The following is a 23,920-nucleotide window of genomic DNA, read 5'->3' as shown; positions in this document are numbered from 1 at the left end:
ATACCACCAACCCAAGCTCGTTAAAGATACAAAGGATGAGGATAAGAACCCATCCTGCTGAGTTATGATTCAATAGATCTGTAGCAGCCCTGACCCAACTCACTGTCAAAACAAAAAATAAGGTTAATTTGGCAAGACATAGGCATAGCAAACCAACAGGGCTTATTTTCTATGTGTTCACAAGCTGCCTGCTTAATATTCTTTCTTTGAATTCTGCCAGTAATGTGATGGCAGATATGTCAAGCCTATTGGTCTGTGATTACTCAGTTATTTTTCACCTTTACATATGTGTGTGTCTCTCTGTGTGTGCACCAGTGGCTCATGCCTGAGGTTGAGATCTGAGGATTGCGGGATTGCAGTGTGAAACCAACCCAGGCAGAAAAGTCCATGAGCCTCTTATCTCCAATTAATCACCAAAAACCTGGAAATGTAGCTGTGGCTCAAGTGGTAGAACACTAGCTTTGAGCTAGGAAGCTAGCAGTCCCTGGCCCTGTGTTCAAGCTCCAGAACAATACACATGCACATATGCACACACATACAAATATATATATACATATATAACATATATATATAACTGTTTTCCATCTGTAACCATTGGTATTGCCTATTGTTATTAACCATTTGTTGGAGACATTGGGCAGTGTGTCTGCAGCCCCAATTGCACATACCCCCGCAGTGTCTGTGTGTCCCAACCTTTCCCAGATGAGGCACCTTCCTCTCCCATGGAAAAAGCAGAAGTGCCTGGAAATGGAATTGTTCTGTTTTCTCTCTTGTCCTCTAGCCATAGGTGAGGATGAAATGTGGGAGGGTGCAAAAGACCAGGGTCAGGAATGCTACATTTGAGAACCCTAAGATGTTAAGGACAATAGAAAGATTGCTTTAAAAGTCTGATTTTTTTTTTGCCAGTCCTAGGCTTGGGCTCAGGGCCTGAGCACTGTCCTTGGACTTTCTCAAGGCTAGAGCTCTACCATTTGAGCCTCAGCACCACGTCTGGCTTTTTTTTCTATGTATGGGGTACTGAGGAGTTGAACCTGGGTCTTCATGCATGCTAGGCAAGCACTCTACCACTAGGCCAAACTCCCAGCCCAAAAATCTGAATTTTTTTCATATTTTTATTGTAATTAATAGAAGGGTTACATGATATTTGCCAGATAGGAGGTACATTAATTCCCATACATTGATACCTTTTCACATGTCTTGATCCCTATTTCCCTCCCCCCCACCCCCACCCCTCATCTTGTTTTCCCCCCTTCCCTATCCAATTTCAAATAACCAAATACAAATATATCTGATATACCAGGTAACAAAGCGAGATACTGTAACAATATGAGATAAATCTGAATTTTTTTTAATTGAGGAGGGCCTGGATACTGGTAGCTCATGCCTGTGATTCTAACTACTCAGGAGGCTGAGATCTGAGAATCACAACTCAAAGCCAACCCAGGTAAAAAAGAGTCCACAAGACTCTTAACTCCAATGAACAACCAAAAAGCCAGAAGTTGAGCTGTGAACTCTTGCTAGCCTTGAGTGGAAAAGCTAAAGGACAGCACCAATTCCTGAGTTTAAGCCCCAGTATGGACACAAAAGACAGAGAGAGAGAATGGGAGGAAGGGAGAGAGTGAGTGATACCCACTCGTGGGGAAGATGATCTGCTCAACATAAAAGAAAGTGTGATTATTGTTTATGGGCTACATATTTCACAATAAACTTATAATAGATGTTATTCTTTCTACCATATGTGTGTGTCCTAAGGCTTGAATTTAGGGTCTGAGCACTGTCCCTGAGATATTTTTGTTCAAGCCTAATGCTCTACCACTAGAGCCATCTTTACTTTGGGCTTTTTGATACTGTATTTGAGATCAGAATCTCGTGGACTTTTCTGTCCATGCTGACTTCAAACCAATATACTCAGATCTCAGCTTCCTGAGTAGCTAAGATCACATGAATGAGCCATCAGCTACCTTCATTTTTTAGTCAAGGAAACTGAAATTCAAGAAAACTGGGCCCAAGGTAACAATCCTCCAAGAAGATATAGTTGTTTATTTAATGGCAGATTTGGTGGGTCTTGAACCTGAAACATCTCAGAGAAGAGTCTCTCAAACCTCTTCCCAGAAAGTCTTTCCAGAGTGTCATAGTTTCAAAGAGCCAGAAGAAGCCTAGCAACCCCTGTTGATAATGCATGTGTGAAATAGTTTGAGAAAGTAGTCAGGCACAAAGACTGAGGGTGAGGAAGGTAACACGAAAGTCTTAGGCTTCCTGGGGTTTGCAGGGCTTATAGGAGATTGCTTATTCATTCATGCAACATTTGTCAATACCTGCCAGATCCTCTATAAGCCCTCAGGCATTCAAATGAGAACCTCAGACTTGTGGCATAGTTGATCTGTTTCCTTCTGGAGACCAAGAACACCTGGGTTCCCACAGGACAAATGTCTGTGAGCCTCACTTTCCCAGCTACAACCGTTGCTGGTGATGCTAAGTGTTTCTGCTCAGAACACAATGAGGATACAGGGGCAAGGAGATGGAGTTCTTGGCTTTGGCCAGAGGAGTTATCGCAGCTCTTTGCTTAATAAGGCCTTTAAATTATCTCAACAAAGAGGATGCTAAACACTTAACCGCTGTTGAGAACATCGTATTGATTGGAGAAAAGAAGCTCTGGCCAGCGTGCCCAGGCTGAGCAGGAGCCAGGCCATGCTGATCCCAGCGGGGCAGCTGCCAGAGTGTGAAGTACTTAAAAGAGTTTTCTAAGCAGAGAGGGGCTGGCAGCATCTCCAAGTGACTTTTTGGCTGAAGGTACTGGGTTTCAGAGCACACAGTCTCTGAGACAGAATGGGTGGTAACAACTAGGTAAATGCAAGAGGAGTAAGTTTAATTGGTGTAATTCTTGGGACCTCACTCCACTTGTCTGTAATATGAATATAAAATGTTCAAGTCTCCTGGGGCTTATGTGAGGCAAATCTGTAAAAGAAAAGCTTTGCAAATTATAAATCTCCATGTGACTAGAAAGTGAGTTCATTTTTTTATTATTTTCATTATCATAAATGAGATCCTTTTGCTGCTCTGCTTAAAAATCTATCTATATGCAGACATAAGGGGCTCATTCCTATAATCCTACATACTCAGGAGACTCAGGAAATAAGTTCAAAGCCAGCCTTGGCAGGAAAGTCCATGAAACCTTTATCTACAATTAGCCAGCAGAAAGCTAAAAGTGGAGGTGTGGCTCAAGTGGTAAAATGCCTGCTTTGAAGAAAAAAAGAAAGAAAGAAAGAAAAAGCTAAGAAAGAGCCTCCTGGCTCTGAGTTCAAGGCCCAGTACTGGTACCCAAAAAAAAGGTATTTAAATTAAAAACTCATCCATGATTTGTTGTGATTCTGGATCTTTAGCAAACTGAAGAGTTTTCTGCATGGCAAAGGACGTAGCTAGGAAGATAAATAGGAAATGCACAGAATGGAAAGATTTTTACTAGCTATTCATCAGACAAGAGCCTCATGTCTGAAATATACTTAGAGCTCAAAAAATTAAACCCCCCAAAAACAAACTCTAAAAGTTACAAATATCCAATTAACAAATGGGCTAAGGACTTAAAGAGAGACTTCTCAAAAGGAAAAATGGCCAATAGACACATGAAGAAATGTTCAACACCTCTGGCCATGAAAGAAATGCAAATCAAAACAATGTTAAGTTTCTGCCCCACCCCAATTATCAAGAAAACAGTAATAGATGTTAGCAGAAATGTAGCCAAAAGGAAAGTCTAATGCACTGTTGGTGGGAATGTAAGCTTGTTCAACCACACTGGAATTTTGTTCAAAAAAACTAAACGCAGAGCTATCCTATAACCCAGCGATCCCACCTCTGTGCATTTATCTAATAGAACACAAACAAGGTTTACCATAAAGCCACCCACACAACCACCATGTTCACTGCAGGCTCAATAGCCATGTGCATGTGCTCATATAAAATGTTTATCAAAATGAATTCCAAGAAATGGAAAGAGGGTTCTTTTTGTTATTCTTTTTCTTTTCTTTTCTTTTGTGTGTGTGTGTGTGTGTGTGTGTGTGTGTGTGTGTGTGTGTGTGTGTGGTGTTTCTTTTCTCCTTTGTCCCTGTTTTTGAATCCTGTACCTTTTGTCTTGTATGTAAGTTTATCTGTTTGGCAGAGGGGAAGAGGAAGCACAGAGATGGTGGGACAAAGGGTGAAATAATGCAGGTGTGATGTGGGAAGAGGTGACACTGTTCAAAAAGAAATATACTCATTACCTGACCTAGGTAACTATTCATCACCTTTGCAATATAAATAAATAAGCAAACTCATTCATGTTCACCATTGTACTTGGAGTGAAATCTATGCTGCTCCCTGTGGCCCACTGAATGCTGCATGCTTGCCATGCCTGCCCCTCAATCTTCTTTGGTATAGTTCTTGCCTCCCTCAAGAAGTCCTGCTGGCCTTTTGACAATCTCTAGAACAAGCCAAGCTCCTTACTGTTGACTCAGGGGCCCCAAACTGCTGGTCCTTCTGCCTAGTAAACCTTTGTGTGTCTTCATCCTTCACCTTCAGATATCAGTTTAAATGTTAGCATATGGGTGAGACCTTTCCTGGCCACTCTCCCACTGCCTGGCACAGCTGTCCCCTCCCTTCTTTCCTTCCTTCCTTTATAGATACAACCCTAAGGCACAAACAAGCCTTGTGTTTAAAATATTCACTTCTTTGTGTATAATCTTCTTCTTATAAGAAGTTTGCTCATAAGGATCTTTTCTCTTGGCTCACTCTCAGATTATATCCCTGCAACCTGGAACACAGTAGGTACTCTATCATTGAATTGAATGGATAAATGAATAAATGAAGTACATCATTGGCTGGGAACCCAACTTGTTTCCCAAATGACTCCTCTCTTCCTCACATTCTATTTCTGCCTCTCTCTCTCTCTCTCTCTCTCTCTCTCTCTCTCTCTCTCTCTCTCTCTCTCTTCCCCCGACCTTTAGCTATGGTGACATGGTGCCTAAGACAATCGCAGGAAAGATCTTCGGCTCCATCTGCTCCCTCAGTGGCGTCCTGGTCATCGCTCTGCCAGTCCCTGTGATTGTTTCCAACTTCAGCAGGATTTATCATCAGAATCAGAGAGCAGATAAACGCAGGGCACAAAAGGTAAGCCACACAGGAAACAGTGGGGACAGTAGAAGGAGCAGGGGGTACAGGCAGGTTGCCTGACCTGGAGTCATCTGGAAAATCCTAAACAAACATCCTCCAGCTTGGGAAGAGAAGGCAGCTGGTACACCCAAGACTCACCAGCATCCTAGATTCTAGCCCTAGACAACTGTAAAATGCAGCCTGCCCTCAATGCCTATGAGCTGGTTATCATCCTCCTGTGGATGTTCTAGGGCCCTGTCTTGGTCGGTAGCCTACCTCCACACCCTATGGCCACTGGGCAGGCAGTCTCTTGGCTCCTCCTTCTCCAAGCCAAAAGCTTATTGGGAAACAGTCTCATTTTAATATTTTATAACAGCCTATACAAAACCTAATGACAAAAATAAATGTGTCAAAAAGAAAAATGAATACTATGAAAGGAGAACATCATGAGGCCAGTGAGTTCCAGAACAAATGGCACATTGAGCTATGGAGTCCACTCCACTGTCAGAGGAGGCAGCCACAGAACCCAATGGGTGACTCCCAGGACCGCCACCATCAGTTCTGAGAGAGATTCTAAAGTTGGGCCCAATGTATCCTTCAAGAGGCAATCAAGTGGGGAAACGTAGTCAGTCCTGGACCCACAGAAGCAGGGAGACCTCTGCAAGGTTGTAGGCTTCGAAGAAGCTCCTTTGTGAAACGCCCTCAACCATCAATTAAGCCAACTCTCACTTAATTCAGTCGTGAAGCCATCTAGCTAAAGAAGGTTCCTAGAAATGGCTTCTATAGGCTTCCTATCAAGGAAGCGATATGAGGGGAGTGCTCCATTTCCTTCCTTGTCTGAGCTGATTTGTGCAGCCCTTGACAGATATTGTCCTCCACCAGGTATAGTCAGAGCCTCTGAGTACAAAGGGTCAGAGACCTTGTTTGAGATTGGTTTATAGAAGCTTAGAATTTGGGTCTTCATATATTGTATATTTTCATTCATTTATTCTACAAATTTACTGAGCACCTACTATGAGGCACATCTTGCAGCTGATTATTTGCTTACACCTGCCTTGATAGCAGGTCCCTGTGTATGAACTATAATAAAGCCTTAAGTCCATGAAAGCTACCTCTGAAGTGCATAATTTACATAAAATAATGTAGAAAGACATATACGTGGTGTCAAATATAATCATATATCAAACTCACTTGGTGCCTGAGCCTCTTTTATCACCTGTCAGGTGCACTTGTGGTCACTTCCTTCCTCACCCTCCTGTCTCTCAGCGCCTGTGCTGAACTTACTTTGGCCTGGCCTATAATGTTGCCAGCCTTAAGATTTCTCCTCTGGATTTCTCCCTGCCACTTCCAGCATCTGTCTCCTATCTCTTTACCCAAGATTTGGGTTTCTCCAACGCTAAGCACTGCAAGACACCCAAGAAATGGAAGTTTGATCTCCTCATGTTCAAGCCAGCTGGCAAATGTGAACAGTGTCTAAATTCTAAAGAATAGGGATGGAAGAAGTTGAGATCTCATATTCCAGTCCAGAAACCCGAGGCCCTAAAGAACCAGGGTCTCACATGCACTCTGCACCCCACCTCCTAAACCTGGACTGAGTGCAGGCAGTGCAAGTTGGGTTCACAAGAACTCCACTGCTCACAAGGTGGAAGCTGTCCACAGCAGTGCTTTAGGTAGCTCCTCTGTCCATCTTCATCTCCCTCCCTAAACTTGTATCTCCTTCTTAGAGCATCTCACCTGCATACAACATCACAGTGGACTTTCCTTCTGGAACGCATCAAAGCTGTTGTGCGCAATTAAAATCCAGGGGGAATAACTTGGAGTATTCCTTTCTCAAAACTGCTTGAGATGAGTCTCCTTGCTCACCTCCTCTGTCTCTCTTCTGTTTCCCTTTGAAATCAGAGTTGATATTTACAGTGTTTTCATCTAGCCTAGAGACTGTGCTCAACTTGATCTCTTTCACCTTGGGCTTCTTGTGATAGGAATACAAAAACAAAACAAGAAAGTCATACCTGCTTCCAGCAGAGTCTACAATGGTGAGCGAAGGCAGGCAGGCCCAAGGGGATTCTTAGGAAAGGAGAGATGGACAGGGAGGAATCAGGGAAGCTGTGCTGCTCCATAGCCCAGACTACATACCTGGGGCTGACGATGGCCAAGAAAGGGAGCTCCGTCCACAGGCTTTGGATGTAGAGGCTCATTGTCCCTACCTGTGGTGACTGGTTTGCTCTCATCCACATGGGAGAGTGACATCCGGCGTTGGGTGTCTGCCCATCACCATTCCTAGGAGAGGCCCATGTTCTTCAGATTATTCAGGAGTTTGCGGTTTTTAGTTTGTTTTGTGTTCTGTACTTGTGCATGCAAGGCAAATGTGCTACCCCTAGCACTATATTTTTTGTTTTAATTGTCTATTTTAATCCTAGTTACTCAGGAGACTGAGATGAGGATTGTGGTTCAAAGCCAGCCCAGGCAGGAAAGTCCTAGAGACTCATCACTGGTTAACCACAGTGAGGTGGAAGGAGAGCTGTGGCTCAATGTGTTAGAGCACCAACCTTGAGCAAAAATAAAGCTTCTGGACAGTGCCCAGACCTTGAGTTCAAGCCCCAAAACACCAACAGCAACAATTATTGAGATAATTTGTGTGTACAGGTACTAGAGTCTTCTAGGCCCTCAGTGCTCCAGCTTGCCTTTTTCACTCAGTCAGCGCTCAGTGCTCTACCACTTGAGCTACCACTCTACTTTGTTTTTTGCTGATTAGTTGGAGATATGAGGCTCATGAGCTTTTCTTCCCGGGCTGGCTTCAAATGACAGTCCATAGATTGAATAACTTGAATTATAATACCTGGCTTTGGGATCAATTTAAATTCACATGCAGCTATGAAAGAAATAATGCAGAGTGGTCCCTTGTCTAGTTTTTCCAGTTTTTTTCACAGTGATAAGATTTTACAAAAACTATATAGTAAAGGCATTATTCAAGTATGCATCCTGATACAACTCATCCATCTGATTCAAATTTCCCATTTTACTTGTACAGGTGTATGCTAGACAGGCAGAGACAGAGAGTGGTAGGCTCATGAAGACCACCACAGTCTGATAACTGTGAGACTGACCAGTCTTAACACCACAAGTTAACCTGGTTACCCTTTTATAAACACATCCCTACTGTGACCCCACAAAAATCCTTAACCCTGGCAATGATTTATCTGTTCTCCATTCATACAATATTTACATCTCCAAAAATGTCATATAAATAAACAGTCCAGACTCAATCTTTGGAGTTATTTTTTTAATTCCATATAATGTCTAGAGATTCATCCCAGCTGTGTGTCTCAACAGTTCTTTTGCTTTCATTGCTGAGTACTAGTCCATAGGACAGACTTCCCAGTTTGTTTAACTGAGATTACCTGGAATGATTATACATTTCAGTTATTATTTGCGGCCGTAAACACTGATATACAGGCTTTAGCATAAACATGTTTTTACTTCTCTTGGATTAAGGCCTAAAGAATGTAATTCTGCCTGTCTTGTTTTTGGGCCTCTTCATTTCTCCCTATTCTCCTTCTTCTGACTCTTTAAGAGTAAGAGATCCAAGTACTCATGTCCAAATGGCACTTGCATTCCAAGCTCAACTGTGGAAGGATTTCAGGGTCTAATAAAATAAGCACTTTGGTCATAAATAGTGCCCTGCCCTTCAGAGGGTAAAAAGCATTCTACTTCCATATTCCTCCTCTAACCCTGAATCTCCATGCTTATTGAAAATGCAGTCCCCTTGGATTTTGCCATTTAAGTTTAGAGACTTGCATGATACAAATGGAAGTCAGGGAAGGAGCAGGAGAATATTATGGAAGCTTTGGCTTCAAAGTCAAAGCTGAAGCTTCTGGTCCCCTGCTTTACCCTAGCTAAGTCACTTCTCCTCATATACTTTTTTGTCTTTGAAATGGTTTGGATGGACCTCTCAGCACTCCTAATTCCACAATGCCTGATGGCCATGGAAGGAATAAAGCTGGCTGATCAACACAAAGATAGAGTCCATTACAGTGACTTTTTAAACCACAGGCATCCAACCAACAGATTTGCTTCCTTTCTTGACTGTCAAGAGCTTTGTTTGAGTACCTGCTCAGTGCAAGAGTCCTGTGCTGGATGCTGGAGACAGAAGAAAAAAAAAAAAAACATAAGCCACAGCCCCTGGCCCTCAGGAACTTAAAACGAAGCCAGGGAAGCCCACCAAATTTTTATATGCTGGGTATGATTCTGTCAATCGATCTCAAACCTCTTTATCCTTTGTGGGAAATGATTAAGTGATATGGTATATTTGATATGACAATCTGCTGCTTTAATAGAGCCCAAGGTACCATAAGATTAAAAGAAATGCCACAAAGGAGAACAGGAGAATCTTTCATCTCTGGAAAGTAATGAAGACAGGCCCCAGATGTGAGAAAGGTCTGGCTCTAAGTGGTACAATCAAATTATATAAGGCTATAATGAGCTTGACACAATTGGATTTCCATATGCAGCTCTCAACACCTAGCACTTACCAAGAGCAATAACAGGCACATCAACAAGCCACAAGGAATGTGCCTGAATATAAAGATCCATCCAAGGGAAAGAACGCTGGAGCAAGATTCCCAGAGAAAGCTGTCTTAGACCTTCAGGAATGTTCTTTACTCAGAGAGGAGTGGTGGGACTCGCTTGGTAACCTTTTTCTGGTTCATTTGGGTTCTCTGGTTCATTCTCTCCATCTAAAGTAGCCATCTCTGAATTTATAGATCTCTCTCTCTCTCTCTCTCTCTCTCTCTCTCTCTCTCTCTCTCTCTCTCTCTCTCACACACACACACACACACACACACACACACACACACACACACACGAAAAAGTACACTTGATGGGCAATGATGGCTTATGCCTGTAATTCTAGAAACTCTGACTATGGTCAAATTGCATGAAGAGAATACAGCATCGCAGGTCCCAGGCCTCCTCACCTTACATCAGACATCACCTGAGAGGCCAGCCTGAGCCGCCTGCAGTCATTGATCTTGGCCAAGCTTGTTTTCTTCTTGTATGTTGGTCTCTCTCATTCTCTTATTATCACTGCCAATCACAGAAAGCCCGCCTTGCCCGGATCCGAGTGGCCAAAACAGGAAGTTCCAATGCCTACCTGCACAGCAAGCGCAACGGGCTCCTCAACGAGGCACTGGAGCTGACGGTAGGTGCTACAGTAGGGGCTAGCTGGGGAAGCTAAAGAGGAACATGGGCTGATTTCCCGTCCATGGACAACAGCACTGCTATCCCAAGGCCCCAGTTAGAACCTAGAAGAGGGCATGCTCCTCACCTTTCCCCATCTACATTCCTCTCTGGTAAGTTTCTCATCACTACTCCTAAACCAGCTGATGCCAAAGCTCCTAGCCTAAGACTAATCTTAGTTTAAGGGTGACTCTAAAATATGGCTTGTGAAGATTTGTCTAGTCTTTTTCTATGGAGAAACAAAGGCATCAGAAAGAGATATACCAGCTTTACACTCAGCCTCTCTTCTTTCTCTCTCCAGGGCACTCCAGAAGAGGAGCATATGGGCAAAAGCACCTCTCTTATTGAGAGCCAGCACCATCACCTGCTGCATTGCCTGGAAAAGACCACTGTGAGTCTCAGCCCATTGATACTGCCTGTCTTTTCACTGACCATAACTTTTTTTTCCTAAGTCAGTATTCATCTGTTTACCCTGGTCCACAAGTGAAGTCTGTCAACCCCCAGAAGGAAGACCCTAAGGGGCAAGACAGGTCACCATGGTAGAAGGCCCATTCTGTCCTGTGGCAGCATAGAGGAAGCCATTCCTTCTACTTCTCTATCCCCTCTGCACCAGCCCCCTCAACTTATTTGATTACTGAGGGCTACCATGCATCTCCATTCATCAGTTCTGATGGGCATCATCCTTCAACATGCAGGCTGAATCCATACAAGACAGTAGCAGTGTCAACTTCTGTCCTACTTCTGAGACTAGGTGATACAGTCTATGAGTCCCTCTGTGTTACATAGCTCTTGGAACAGGAGGCAGCTAATGAAGGAAGAGAGTATATATTTCTCTAGCCAGGAGTTATCGCTCCCTCTCAATCACTCTGCAATTCCCAGGAAGTTCAGATATGAAAGGCTGGTTGTTAAAGGAGTCGTCATGGTGCCCCAGCTGGAATGGGAATGATGCTTGTGCCTCCCCAACAGCTTGAAAGGAAGGGCAGTAGGGGCTAGTCCTGAACCCTTGGCAAAAAGTTCTGGGAGTAGTAGGAAGAAGTCAGAGAAGACAAACTAAAGTGAAATTGTTCCTGTTCCTTTCTAGACACTCCCTACCCACAGAGCTTAGTGTCAGGAATGAGTGTAATAAGGAATTCTGTCATTCCCAACATTCCATATCCTGGCATCTCTAATGCTAAAATGACTCTTAATCTGAACCAAACATGGACACTATGAATGGCAGTTGAGTCGTGAGGATCTTCAAAAGGGAAAGATGCTCTGCAAATCAGTTTCCAACATGTATCATCAAGAACTGTATATTCCTGTCCAGAACACCCCTCAAAGATGTTGAGCTTGCCAAAGGAACAGGCCCAAACCTGCTGCCCTTTCTAGTTGCATGTGCCAGGTGGAATGTATAGATTGAAATAATTATGGGTGAAAATATTGGGGTCTGAAGGGCTGGAATGTTGGCATTGAAGAAATGGAATTTGGGCACTGAGATGGAATGCTGGCATTCAAGTAGAATGATGAATTTGAGAAGAATGTTGGACTATGGGGGGGCGTGTAGATTGAAGCTCTGGAATGCTGGGGAGGAATGTGGTACTTGGAGTAGAATGTTGGAATGGATGGAGAATGTTGGAAGGAACGAATGTTGGTTTTGAGCAAGGGGGTCCTGTTGGAACCAAGGGGTAGAATGTTGGGGGGGGGCAGAATGCTGGGGACAAGGGATGGAATGTTGAACTCAACGGGTGGAATGCTGGGATGGACTGACTGTCAAAACTGGCTTGGGAATGCTGGAATGTACAATCAATGGTGTTTTTATCTTCTGTTGGCATGTTGTCCTGTAGGGATTGTCCTATCTTGTGGATGATCCCCTGTTATCTGTACGAACCTCCACCGTCAAGGTATAACTTTTTAAAAATTCAATTGATGTTTTTCTTCTCTAAGTCTTCTGAGTCTGTGGGTCTCCCCCTTTTAACCCCTGGTCTGGTTCTCTGCATGTGCTATTGATTCTTTGGAACTTATTCTCTGCTGTTATACCCAGTGCCAGCTCAGGCTTCAGTGGTTTTATGCTGAACTACCCAACTGCCTTTGATTCCCTCTTTGGACCTCTTTAAGGGCTCTGAGGGGAAATGGAACATGGTACCCATGTCACCTTCCTATTGAGTGTCCATGTGCCACTTCTCTGGCCCAGCTTCTCAGGGACTCCTGGTATTGGCTTTCAGCGGGGGATGGGGGTGGGAGGAGGTCTGTCTTGAACTCCCTTCCTACCCTATTTCTCCTCTGACTCTCTCTGCTCTGACCACCTTGGCCAGGACATTTAACACCATAGATATTCAGCCACCTTAGTCAAGCAGCCACTTTTTAGTTAGCCTGGGTCATGCTACATGCCACCCTCAGGGCCTACAGTCAGGAGACAGCTAGCTTTCCCTTTTGATGATATAAGGAATCCTGTACCTCTATATATGTTAAGGATCCATATCCCATAATTAGACAAAATATTAAATACTAAAAGAAACAGCCAGAAAGCCAGGAGCTGGTGGCTCATACCTGTAATCCTAACTACTCAGGAGGCTGAGATCTGAGGATTACAGTTAAAAGCCAGCCCTGGCAGAAAAGTCTATGAGACTCTTATCTATAATTAACTACCAGAAAAACAGAAGTGGCTCATATGGTAGAAGCTCAGGCCTTAAGTTCAAGCCCCATGATTGACAACAAAAAAGGGGGGGGAGCGAGAGAGAGAGAGAGAGAGAGAGAGAGAGAGAGAGAGAGAGAGAGAGAGAGAGAGAGAGAGAGAGAGAGAGAGAGAGAGAGAGAGAGAGAGAGAGAGAGAGACTAGAATACAGTTTAAAGATAAGTTTAAAGAAAAAAAATAGTGAGGTTCTATCTCAACCAATGGCTAGGGACAGTGGCTGGTGCCTGTTATCCCAACTATGGGGACAGCACTGCAGCTGGACTCAGTGGTATGCACTTGTCATCCCCAGCAACCTGGGGAAGCACAAACAGAAGGGGCACTGTCGAAGCCAGTTCAGGCATAAAGCAAGAACTTATCTCTAAAATAACCAATGCGTAAAGGGCTGGCGAGTGGCTTAAGTGGTAGGGCACCTGCCTAGCAAGCAAGCATAGGCCCTTCAATCTGATGGTTAGGGAGGCCACATTGATTCTTTCTGTGGGACATCAGCATCACTCCTCCCGAATGCTTACTTGTGATCCAGGCATCTGCAGGGTCTTTCTTCAAGGCCCAGAGTGGAGACAGGCATATAGAGTCTGGGGCTCATGCCCCTTGTCCCTTCGACCTTTTCCTACAGCTTTTCCTTGTGCCTCCTACAGAACCATGAGTTCATTGATGAGCAGATGTTTGAGCAAAACTGCATGGAGAGCTCAATGCAGAACTACCCATCCACAAGAAGCCCTTCGCTGTCCAGCCATCCTGGCCTCACTACCACCTGCTGTTCCCGGCGCAGTAAGAAAACTACACATCTACCCAATTCTAACCTGCCAGCCACCCGCCTGCGCAGCATGCAAGAGCTCAGCACCATCCACATCCAGGGCAGCGAGCAGCCGTCCCTCACTACCAGGTGGGTGACTTCCATCTCATCACTCCCTAAGGCCTGAGTCACTTCAGTCCCAGAAGTCCACAGTCTTAGCCCTTAAGAGAACCTGGAGAATCATCTAGCCATTCTCCTTCCCCAAACTTATCTAACGCATGAGACCCCCCCTCCTTCTCCCACATTCCGCTCACATTTTGGCCCTAAATCCTTCTTAGGCTATGGGATGATATGGAGCAGTCTAAGGCCCCAGAGTGATGTATTATGGGGAAATACACCAAGATAATCCCAAAATGACCTGAACTGTCCCCATGCCAATTTTTTTTAAAAAAGGTCTGATCATTTTTAAGGAAATAATTTTTACAATCCTGTAATGCTTAGCTTACGTAGGGGTGACTTTGGATCACAGACTGACTTTTCCTTCTCAGATTCTCTGTTTCTATTTAAGCTGCTTCCCATCATTGCCAAATAAGTTACAGAGAATTCAGGAAAAGCCAATGTTAAATGTCACAAATAATAAGTCCAAAACAACGGAAGGGAAAATTTAGACTGTAAATTCCAAACCCCCAGCCTATTTATGACTGTGCAATGCCAGGAGTTCAATAATAATAACTCAAAGGGATCATTCCAAGCTGGTTACCAAAGGCAGAAGTAGAGGGTCACCAGAGACTCCTACCAGCTCCCATGAGCAGATAAAGGAAGGGGATAAATGATGCTTTGAGATGCTAGTAAGCAGAAGCCATTATCAACTCACTCTTTTCTATCTTAGTCGCTCCAGCCTTAATTTGAAAGCAGACGACGGACTGAGACCAAACTGCAAAACATCCCAGATCACCACAGCCATCATCAGCATCCCCACTCCCCCAGTGCTAACCCCAGAAGGGGAAAGTCGACCACCCCCTGCCAGCCCAGGCCCCAACACGAACATTCCTTCCATAGCCAGCAACGTTGTCAAGGTCTCTGCCTTGTAAACACCATTGGACAGAGGGCCAGAGGGGGTAGTGGGGAGTGAAGGGGGCTGGCATGTTGTTTGGTGGCCCCTGGGACCACTCCTTCCCCCTCTTCCCATTATTTCTGCCTGCCCCATTATACCCCTAGCACTGAGACTTGTGCCTGGAAGGAAAAAGCAGCAGCAAAAGGGTACCTGAGGAGCCTGCTGCTGGTGTGGACACGGCCCTGTGATAGTGCATCTTGCTGGGTGGGGCCACAGGAAGGGATGGGAGGGTAGGGTATGGGTTAGCGAGGGGGGGGGTTAGGCTGCCTGTCGGGACAGGGCCTAGAAGGAAAGCCTCCAACCAAATAGCAATTGTTTCTGGAGACCCCAGAGAAGAAAATATAGGACAAGACCAAGAGCAGTGCAGAGGTGAAGTCGTCACATGCAAACCAGGAAGAAAATATAACACTGTGTATTCAAGCACCTTTTTCAAGGATCTTAATGGATAATATTTATTCATGAGAAAAGGTGGAAAAAAAAACACCAACGGATTTTTTGTGAAATGTTTTTCTCCATGGACCCAACAACTTTAAACCAAAACAATGCATTTTGTGAGGTTTTGTTTTATTATTTTCTCCTCCTTTTATAGCAAAAGCTTTTAGGCTCAAAGTCAGTTTATTGCTGAGTTAGCTCTTCATTCCCCCTACAGGTGAGTGAGGTCAACTGAACCTGGGCCTACAGTGCCCAGCTGACCTACACAGAGCTGCCAAGAGATCACACAGCAACCCTTAAACGCTTGTCTGTCCCCGTCTCCTTTGTCATTGTACCTCTCTGCTTCCCCCTGGCTATTTCTGTGTCCATCTGTCTCTTTGTGGATCTAGTGATCGGGAGATGTGCTCTAAGGCCTTTTCTGTCACTGCCAAGTACTACACGCCTGGGAATTGTGTCTGCGTGGATGTAAACGCAGAGAAGAAATGTAAAAACGAGAGTTTATGGGTAAGAGAAATCTACCCTATGAGAAAAGATGATTTCCTTGTGCCTGGTATTCGCTGTTTCCATTTCTTGGGAAGACAAGGAACAGACAGATTTATCATGCCAGGATCTTGCAAAAGGAAAACAGCACTCTGAGCAGCAGTCATCTCTGGTGTGCACTGTACAAAGAACCCAGGCTGCAGCCCCCATAAAACCTCACAAGGTCTCCTAGAAAGCCAATGAAGAGCTCTGCCAAAAGGCCCTATGAGCAGTTTCTTCCAACGAGGACAGTGTAAGACCAGGAACCCTCTGACTTATCTTCTACCTGAGATTCCCACAAATCAGAGGCTATGGGAGGTTTAAGTCTGCGCTTCTCCTTGATGGATGTTTCAAAGGAGAATCATAAGATTCCAGATGGTTCTAACCTGCTGAAAAATGCCCTTTGAGGCCTGATCTCAGAACTGAGTTTGAAATGAGTGGGAAACTGATCACCTCCATGCAAGAAAGAGAGTGAAGAGTACTGCTTGAAAATGTGGATAGAATTTGTTTACGTATTTACATCCACGTGGAGCCAGGGACAGTGTTTCTGAGATCTTCCTAACCATTTTTTTGGGGGGGGGGCTACTTACAGCTGAGCAGGTGGGCCTCAGGGTTAGTGATAAGCCCTTTCCTGCCCTTCCCAAACCCTATTACCTATTGCAGTCTCAGTCTCTTGCTCTGAGACACATGAGCTCCTGAAGAGCCTCTTATCTTTTCTGTATCTTAATGGTTAAGCTTTTATTTATAGTCCAAGACTTTTTCTGCCCACCACGGCTATCTAGGTAGGTTTCACTAGTCAAGAATCTAAATACACCATCAGCACGCTTCCCTATGACCCCAGCTCAAATGACCCTATAAGCAGAAGAAGTCAAAGGGCTTGAAAGTGGCACCTAATCTGAAGGTAGGCAGGACAGTGGAGGGGGAGCTTGCTTTTAATTTCCTCAGGCATTTCCTCACTGACCACTGAGTCTTTTTGCTGGGTCAGGCCTCAAAAAAGATTTTCTCTTATCATGGGAATGACTGGTTTCCACATTCCTTTGACTAAGAAAGCAGAAAAGCATTAAACACAACTACAGAAGAATATGTGTACACACACAGACACACAAACACTTCCACAAATAACTGCTTAAATCCATTTACATCATATATCTCATCAAGACAGGCAATGATCCAATCTGGACTCCAATTAGAGGGAAAGACTAGAAAAGAATTTCTCTTGAAAGAACGGGTAGTGGGACAAAGTTAGGACTATCTCTGCAAGAACTACATCCTAAGAACTGAATGGGATAAGGGATACTGAGGAATTGCTGCTGCAAACATATACAAGCTGGTTGTGTTTTATCTAAGAACAGGTCATTGGCTGGGTACTGGTGATTCATACCTGTAATCCTAGCTACTTAGGAGGCCAAGATCTGAGGATCACCACAATTCAATGCCAGCACTGGCAGAAAAGTCTGAGAGACATCTCTAATTAGCCAGAAAAAAAGCTAGAAGTAGAGTTGTGTCTCAATTGGTCAAGTGCCAGCTTTGAGCAAAAAAGTTAAGGAACAGGGTCCATGTCCTGGTACACATACACGTATGTATGTACATACACACGTGTACATACACACACACACACACACACACACACACACACACACACACACACACACACAAATTAGAGGGTTAGAATGACTGGTTCAACCAAGGATCTAAACAACACTTTACAATGTATCAATGGAACATATTAGTTTTTATGAAAATGTTTTAAAAATTATGTCCCCACTTCCCATTTTTAAAATTTTCCCTAGTGAACTGAACATTTAGGGTTTTAATTTCATTTCCAAAGCCCACATCATGCCAGTTCCTAAAAGAACATTAAGCCATTCCCTCCATCCCCTCACTGTAGTCTAATCCAGAAATAAGGGACTCAGCATTTCCGGTCCTGGACAATGGTTCACATGCCATAGCTAAAAGGTACTTTTAAGTAATCTCAAGGTCTTTGTGTGCTGAATCCGTTTAACAAATGTAACTCATTGACTAGCAACTATAAAATCAAGCTATCTAAGTTACCCGGGGACCAACAGATTTCTCATGTGATGATTTGAGATTCAATATTCATGAACCATTTTTAGCTTAATAGAAGGTTTCCAAAACTACAGCTCCCACTCAAGCTCCTTCACCATTAGTCAATGAAAAAATAAAAACTACATTCAATGTCAACTGAGTACATCACACCTAGAACAAATTCAAGATCAAAATTATTTTTATCCTCTAGAAGGTTGAGGCTCAGAGAAATTGACTAGCTCAAGGTCACACAATCATTTAAAGACAGAGCTGAAAGTAGAACACAAGTCCCTTGGCTACAAGTTTAATGCTTTTCCATACCATTGGCTCAGCATTAATGTATGGGAGAAGACCCATCAAAGATTCCATGCTATAATTACACAGTCTTTTGGAAATGTCAATACTACTTGGACTCAGCCCTTGGAAAACACCTGACTATGCTAAAATATACATTGTACTTGAGAAATCACTATTCCCTGGATAGAACCAGCTATGGACTATTAATTGTCAGGAAAATGTAAACAAGTAAAGGATCAAGTTTTGTTTTGGGTTTTTTTTTTTCAGTCTTCTCTTTGCAAAGACTAGGACATCTTTCCTTTTGATTCTTACTACACTGTGATGGTGATAAGTAACATCACTCAACTCAACTCAGACAGAAGAAACAGGCATAAAGAAGCAGAATAACTCATCCAAGTTCACACAGCAAGTCAGTGGCAGAAATACTCAATCCAGGATTTAGACATTGTGTCCTGGCAATGTTCTTCTACATCATGCTCCACTGCTCTGAGGCTTGCTTTTATTTTTAAAACCCAGATTTCAAAGGTGGTGATTATCAGGAAGAAACATTCCACTCAGAACCCACCCTGAATAATCAAGATGTGCCAGAAGCAAACTGTTCTATTTCTCCCTCATCCCGTTTTCCTAACTAGTATTCAAGCTCAGGACTAATTGTACAGAACCCCTTTTAAAAGATCAATAAGTATTCCCAAGGACGGTTAAAGACATTACAATCATGGAATTGGAACAGAAATGAAAGCAGGCAGTTAATGATGGTTCTTGACTGACAAGAAGTCAGCATGTGGATATACTGAGGACTTCAGTTTTGTTTTTCAGGTCAGAATCCCGTCATTTCCCTGTTAGAATACAGGTGGGGACAGTGTACATGGAGGCATTATGTACCTAGATTTGGGAACTGTTTTTGTTTGGGTTTTCAGGGTGGGGTGGGAGGGGTTAGATTGAAATTGAACTAACCCTAGATCTGAAGTTATTAATGGATTCTAGTTATCCAGGCTCCTTCACTCCAATTACTAGGTAACCATAAGGCAGAGAGGATCCCAATGCTGCTTAATTTAAAGCAGTATTGGCCTCCCTGATGTAGTAGTTGGTATGGTAACCATCACAGAAACCTGAGAAACCTTTGTCTTCCCTCTGATTTCCTAATGAATTTTCATTATTCTTTATGGTGGCTGAAGAAAAACACTGTCATGACCCCATAACACTTGGGAGCCCAAGTGCATCATGATGAGTGAGCATCATTAGAGCCAGTACCAGAAAAATGAAACAAGCTTTTTAAAGGGGTTCCTTACAAGTCTTGTTTTCTATTCAGGATGTTCTATGTTTTCTCATCAGATGTGGGAACATTTATCTTAGCAGGTTACTTTACCTACACTGGCTAATGTCACTCTACCCAGTGTAGGGCACTGACCCATGTCCTGGGGGACTCCCTGGACCAATGGACTATTTTACAAGCTGGGAGGTGGGAGGGATGATATATTTTTTATAATCAGACATTCCAATTGTTTTCCTTAGAGGCCATACTCTCCCATTAATGTTACCATGTAAAACATTATTGTGTTCTTTTCTATTTTCGTATTGTAAGTGGGCTTTGCTTATCAACATCAAAATGGCAAAGAAGAACTATACTGTACAAAACTGCAGGAAGATAAACATGTGAAAACTTTCTATGGGGGAAAATAACTTAGTTTCTTGTCGTCTTCTTTTGAAACTGTAGTGCATATGTTAAGACATGTATATCATTTACAGTACTGAGTCGTGTGCCACTGCTGTACCTGATGTATCCAATCTGGATTAAAACAACGTGCCACAAACCCTAAAATGACTATGGTTTTCCTTAATGCCAGTTCTTCTCTTCCACAAGTATTGCCATATACCAGAACACTTTCTGCCTAGCTAGAGAAGACTCAGAAAGATAACAGCCTCATCTAAGCTCAATGCAGTGACTCCGAGTTCCTGAGGGACCTTACCATAGTTATAGTCACAAACCACAAATGCTTACCATCTAAATTATTGGATTAATTTTTTGAAGTTCAACCCAGTGTTGTGTTGGGCAGGAGGAAAGGTCCTGGGCACTGTCCATAAGCTTTTGCAGTCAAGGCTGCCACCCTACCACTTGTGCCAAACCTCTACTGCTAGCTCTTTTGGTGATTAATTGGAGATACAAATTTCAGACTTCTGCCAGGGCAGGCTTTGAATTGTGATTCACAAATCTCAGCCTCCTGAGTAGTTAGAATAGAAGGCATAAGCCACCAGCAGCTAGCTTAACCTTGTATTATTCTGATATTTAACAGTACTGTTCCATCTACACCAAGGTTTCAAATGAAAAAGGACACTCAAATGCTGTGTAGGATAGAGTAGAAAGTTTGGTAACTGAGTAAGAGGGTCAGACTTAGGTTCTACCACTTATATGATGGCACATCAGTCCCTTCTCCTTCCTGGTTTTTCATCATACAAATAGACCATTAACAACTCTCATTTAGGTAGTGAGATAAGTAGGAATTTTCTTCTCAACATAAGCAAAGACATGAACTGTTTCAATCTTTCCACCATCACCAATCAATGGAAATGGTAACAGAAATAGAACATTAAGGCAAATGCCCTAAATCCTACAAGTTGGCTGAGGTTTACTTTCATCATTGATGCCCACATCCTTGACAGCCACTAGGTGTCACCACAGATCCTTAACTCAAATCAACTGGACTAGATAGGCATTGAGCAATTCCTTTTTCATTAAAAAGCACCTTCTATCTGGCAAATATCATGTAACCCTTTTACTAATTACAATAAAAAAAAGAAAAAAAAAAGAACAGATATAATCCAAAATGTTTGCGTGCAGAAATTTATATTAGCAATGTGATTATGCCCATTTTTATTTAAGTCAGACCCAACTTCTCCATCACCCCTTCTGCATGAGAAACCTAGAATTACACATGAAAGACACTGAGTCCAATGAGATATGACTTCCAGAATAAACAAATTGCCCAGACTTACTCTGCCACTCTACCTTGATTTTCTTGAGCAGATATTTAAGGGATTCTTTAGTTTGTCTCAGTTATTACATTTGACTTGCCTATGAAAAACCTCTATGATATTTTCCAATGAAATTTGTGAAAATCCCATTTTCAGAGCCTTGATCATATGGATATGCTATGACTCCAGTTTGATTTTTTTCTCCCTTTTAGACTCATGTATTTAACTCTCTTTTGGAATGGAGATGGTGGTTTTAAACTTATATATCAAGAACTATATAATAAAACCCTAAAATCAGAAACAAAAATTATCATTTATAGATGCCAGTATTCCATAGACTGTCATATGTAACTGTATTTTTATCAGTTCCCACATTTTTGTTTCATTAATTATAAAAGGAAAATAATTTGCTTAACATGAATAACTATTTTGCCATGCGCAGTAGCATGCTTTCTTAGTACAAACAAAAGAAATCCATTCATGGGATATGCCTAAGCCATCAAAATAATGTCACATCTGAGACATGCACACATCTTTTTTGACATTTCTCTTTTGTTTTTCAAATTCAAATCTATTTTTATTAATAGAAACACATAAAAATACATATAAACACATATGTACTTGCACATATATACATGTATACATATATGTATGCAGTGTATATATTCTTCTGCCAGGTGGTTTTTATTTTTTTTAAAATTTTATTGTCGGAGTTAAGTATAGAGGGGTTACAGTTACATTGGCCAGGTAGTGGGTGCATTACTTCTCCCACATTGATACCCATTCTCATGTTTTTGTCCATGTTTTTTAAGGATCAATAAAATACCTGTTTTAATTCATTAAAAAAAAAAAAAAGCACCAAATGAAAACCCAGCTGCTGGTGGCTCATGTCTGTAGTCCTAGCTTCTTGGAGGCTGAAAATAGGAGGATTACAGTTCGAGGACAGGCTCAGCAGAAATTCACAAGAACCCATTCAACCCTTGGTTGGACCAAGAGGCATAAACCTGTTAGCCTAACTACATGGGAAGCCAAGATCAAAAGGATCACAATTCCAAGCCAGTCTAGGTAGAAAAGTGCACAAGACACCATCTCAATGGAAGAAGCTGGGCATGGTAGAACACACCTGTCATCCAACCTACCACAGGAGATCTAAAATAGGCAGAAACATGGTCCAGGTATGCTCCTGGAGGTGAAACTCAGCTCCTACCTACCAAGCTTAGGACCAAGTTCAACCCCACAAAAAGCACAAAATGTCCAGTAGGATTTATGTGCTTATTTGGAGGCACAAAATATTTTAAAATACTGTCAAAACAAGAAATAACCTTGTAATGATTTCACTAGCTATCAAAAATATAATTGTATATTTGAAGTTTAACATACATTTTCCAGGGAGAAAAAAAATCCAGCTCAAGTACTCCCTTATCTTGTATATACTTGCCTATAAGAACTATAATTCATGTTTAATTATCTTTAGTATTCAGGGCTAAAATTACTTGTAAACCACATTTTTTAAAGCTTAGTAAATTTAGAAAGTTTTTTAATTACTTAAAAAGATAATTTGTATTCTAAGAATTATCCAAAGATGTGGATTTCTCAAGAATCTAGGCTAATAATGAAAGCCTAATTCAGGTTAAACATGAATAAAGTACACTGATTGCACAGTACTTGAAAATTTAGCTATCGAACCAATTTATAATCAGCTCTCTCACCCAAATAACTTGTGTTTATAAAGGTTTTCTATATTCATAAATTTGATTCTTTTTACTAATTACCAAGTATTTTCTCTTGCCAAGCATAGCAATGAATGCCTGTAGTCTAGCACTCGGGAAGCCAGTTTGAGACTAGCCTAAAACAAAAGCAGTACAGGAGCTCTTGCCTATAATCATAGCTAGTTGGGAGGCAGAGATCCAGAAGATCTCACTTTTGAGGCCAGCCTGGGTGAAGAATTTATTACTCAAAATCAGTAAGCCAAGGTTAAAGACCACAGGCAGAATGATTGTGGTTTGAGGTTAGCCCCAGACAAAAACACAGAACCTACCTGAAAATTAACTAAACAAAAAGGGTTTTATAAAGCACCTGCCTAGCGAGCCTGAGGGCCTTGAGTTCAAACTCCAGTACCACACACACAGAAAAATAGAGCCTTATAACAGAACTAGAAAGAACCCTAAAAATCTTTCTAGTCCAGGTCATTTTTAATCACAATAAAATTGGGTCCTAAGAGGTCAGATGACTGGTATAAGATTTAAAAGTACATAACAAAAGAACCTAAGTTTTCATGACATAACAAAGACCTCAAATGGAACAGCCCTACTGTGGTTCCTATAACAGACTATGTGAACATAAGCCAAGGCTGACAATTCCAAACATAAAAGTCTTTTCCACTTTCAGACAGGTCATGTACAAGTAAATGACCAATGCCTTCTAATCTGGATTGGAGAAAGGTGTTACTTGGGGACTGAACTTGGTCTCTAGCTTGTGAGACACAGGCTCTATCACTTGAGCCATGCCCCAAATTGTTCTGCTTAGTTTTTCAGATGAAATCACACTTTTGCCCAGGCCTGCTTTGAATGGTCCCTCCTGAGTAGGTAGAATTACAGGCATGCACCACTGTGCCTAGCCCTGTAGCTGCCTCTTACTTAAGGTTACAACTGAAACTTCTCTGGTAACTATGAAGATGAAAGTAATTGCTTTTTTATACCATATGCTCACCTCTATCTTATTTTTCTACAGAAAGAAAAATGCAAATACAAAATAAGACAAACCTAAAGAAAGAATCCAATTA

At 42.3% G+C, this 23,920-nt stretch overlaps 1 protein-coding gene across 2 annotated transcripts in view; it reads left to right on the top strand.

Annotated features, from left to right (window-relative positions):
- Nucleotides 1–15,089, top strand: part of Kcnd3 (potassium voltage-gated channel subfamily D member 3) — a 218,620-nt gene extending 203,531 nt beyond the window's left edge. Inside the window, exons 3-8 of one of the 2 annotated variants that reach the window (XM_090334429.1) lie at nucleotides 4,977–5,139; nucleotides 10,217–10,318; nucleotides 10,658–10,747; nucleotides 12,180–12,236; nucleotides 13,663–13,910; nucleotides 14,650–15,089. In XM_090334429.1, the coding sequence (XP_090190555.1) occupies nucleotides 4,977–5,139; nucleotides 10,217–10,318; nucleotides 10,658–10,747; nucleotides 12,180–12,236; nucleotides 13,663–13,910; nucleotides 14,650–14,851 (862 nt within the window). In that variant the 3' untranslated portion in view covers nucleotides 14,852–15,089. The remainder of the gene's footprint in view (nucleotides 1–4,976; nucleotides 5,140–10,216; nucleotides 10,319–10,657; nucleotides 10,748–12,179; nucleotides 12,237–13,662; nucleotides 13,911–14,649) is intronic. The other variant, XM_090334430.1, reaches the window with a different exon arrangement.
- The last annotated feature ends 8,831 nt before the right edge of the window (nucleotides 15,090–23,920 follow it).

The sequence above is a fragment of the Megascapheus bottae genome, chromosome 6 (genome assembly GCF_031878675.1).
Source record: "Megascapheus bottae isolate mThoBot1 chromosome 6, mThoBot2.hap1, whole genome shotgun sequence".
Classification (NCBI taxonomy): Eukaryota; Metazoa; Chordata; class Mammalia; order Rodentia; family Geomyidae; genus Megascapheus; species Megascapheus bottae.
This window is presented reverse-complemented; position numbering and strand designations above follow the sequence as displayed.